This window comes from Geospiza fortis, unplaced genomic scaffold (genome assembly GCF_000277835.1).
Source record: "Geospiza fortis unplaced genomic scaffold, GeoFor_1.0 scaffold29, whole genome shotgun sequence".
In the NCBI taxonomy this organism is placed as follows: domain Eukaryota; kingdom Metazoa; phylum Chordata; class Aves; order Passeriformes; family Thraupidae; genus Geospiza; species Geospiza fortis.
Genome location: NW_005054349.1, coordinates 4,707,316 through 4,709,644, shown reverse-complemented (window position 1 = coordinate 4,709,644; position 2,329 = coordinate 4,707,316). Strand labels below are relative to the sequence as shown.

Sequence of the window (2,329 nt, the reverse complement as noted above, 5' to 3'; positions counted from 1 at the left end):
CTCAGGTGAGGGGACAGGGCAGGGGCAGGGTGGCTTTGGAATGGGGGCAGGTGGGGACGGAGTGCTGCCTGGGAGATGGGGCTCTGATGGGAGCAGCAAATGATTATTTCCCTCTTCCCCACTGGGATTAAACCCCTGGGAGCTCTGAGCCACCTGGTCCAGTGGAAGGTGTCCCTGTCTGTGGCCCTTATCGTCCTTATGACCTCCTTTATGGTCCCCTTCCAGCCCACACCATTCTGTGATTCCATGATTCTGTGCTCAGCCAGGCTTTAGCAAGATAGTCCTTAGTCCTAGCAGGGCTGAGGTTTTTGAAAATCACTTTGTTTTTACTACTGCAGTATGCAACCCTTTTATTTCAGTGAAGCTGCAGGTGTGTTAAGCCTGGGCAGCATCAGCCCCGCTCAGTTCCCCAAAGTCAGGCTTTGCATTTGGGCTGCTCCTCTGCTGTTAGCTTTGATAGAGCTGGAAACCCACAGAGGGATGAAAGGCAAACCCCATGATCCAAAATGGGAGGGCTGGCTTAAGGAGACCTGAAAAGATGAAACGATGGCACTGCAGGAAAATGAATTAAAAATAGGCATTTATTCATTTTTCCCACTGCTGTTACCAATGATTGTACTGAATTATCACTTGGGCTTTTTTTCCTTTTCTGTATTTGAGAGTTATAACTGGCTTCAGTATTAGAAATACTTGATTTATACCAGTGACTCAAACTCAGAAAAAAGCTCTTTTATGACTCAAGCAGCCACAGGCTGGAGCTCAGTTGAGCTGAGCCAAGTGAAGAACTTTGTCATGAAATCAGGTCTTTCTCTGAAAAACCACAGCTTAATTGCAGATCCTTCACCAGCTCCTGCTGCCCCATAATAAACATTAGTGAAAATATTTAACAAGGAAGGTTCTGACATTGATCCATGTCCCCAGCTGTCACATCTACACAACTTTTAAATTCCTCTAAGGATGGTTATTCTATCCCTGCCCTGGGCAACCGGTGACAGAGGTGGGCAATGCTTTCCATGGAGAAATCCCTGCTGATCTCCAGCCTCATTCTCCCCTGCCCCAGCCTGAGGCCGTTCCCTCTCCTCCTGTCCCTGTTCCTGGGAGCAGAGCCCGATCCCCCCCGGCTGTCCCCTCCTGTCAGGAGCTGTGCAGAGCCACAAGGTGCCCCCTGAGCCTCCTTTGCTCCAGGCTGAGCCCCTTCCCAGCTCCCTCAGCCCCTCCTGGGGCTTCATTCCCTTCCCAGCTCCGTTCCCTGCCCTGGACTCACTCCAGTCCCTCAATGTCCCTCTGCTCCTGAGGGTCCCTGAGCTGTCCCCAGCACTGGAGGAGCCCCAGCAGTGCCAGCACAGGGGACAGCACTGCCCTGATCCCCTGGACACCATTCCTGACCCCAGCCAGGTGCCACTGGCCTCTTGCCCACTTGGGAACCCTGGGCTCAGGTCCAGCTGCTGGCACCAGCACCCCCTGGGCCTTTTCCACAAACAGATTCCCATGTTTTCCATGGGGTTGTTGTGATCCCATAGTGGATAATCCAAGGGCTGTACCAGGGCAGGAAGCTTTCCCTTCCCATCTGCAGTCCAGGCTCCCAGGAGGCTGCAGATGTCCCTGAGGAGTGTGTCCAGCACATTGGGCAGAAATACCACAGAAAAGGATGCCGAGTAATACTCAACTGTCTTCATTTTTTCTTTTCTTTTCTTTTTTTTTCTTTTTCTTCATCGCTTTTCCACTTTATTTGACTACTCCTTGATTAAAAGGCTGGGGCTTCGAATGTGACACTTTTTGGAAGAGCTGATTATGCATCACATAAACCTCTTGGCATTAGACAAAGATGCTGCTGTTAAAATTGAAGTTTGTATTAATGCAGCTTCAATCTGAACAGCAATCATTGTTATTAACAGTCATTCGGGGGAACGAGTTCAGCTGGAAGACACTTCCTGCTATATTTTCCACTCAGATGATAGCAGAAGGATTCAATGTGTTTTTCAGCAAAGTTTCCTTAGTGTTTCAACTGATCCTTTTATTCGGGGGGCTTATCCTGATCTCAGTCCTCTGGATCCTGCTTGGCCCTGGCTTCTGGATGGATTTGGGTTGCATCCCTCCATGGTTATTTTCTCGTTATCCCTTCTAAAAATATTTAGCATAATTGCACTAAGCAGTAGGAACAATGGATTTAACAGAGGCTCGGGTCCCCAGCCATCCCTTTCCTTTGGGAAGTGGGATGTGCAGGATGATGCAGGAGAAAGCTCCTCTTGTCTTCTAATCATGGCCTGCGGGTCAGTGTTAATTAACCTCCCTTGCAGAAAGGATCTCTCCTTGAGGAAGTGTGAAAAAG

The 2,329-nt window shown here is 49.4% G+C and overlaps 1 protein-coding gene across 1 annotated transcript in view; it reads left to right on the top strand.

The window, feature by feature from the left end:
- The window catches only part of LOC102035394 (transmembrane protein 182-like), a 15,039-nt gene that overhangs the window by 7,601 nt on the left and 5,109 nt on the right, over positions 1-2,329 (top strand). The window contains exon 5 of the mRNA XM_031058836.1: positions 396-414. Coding sequence (XP_030914696.1) covers positions 396-414 — 19 coding nt within the window. The remainder of the gene's footprint in view (positions 1-395; positions 415-2,329) is intronic.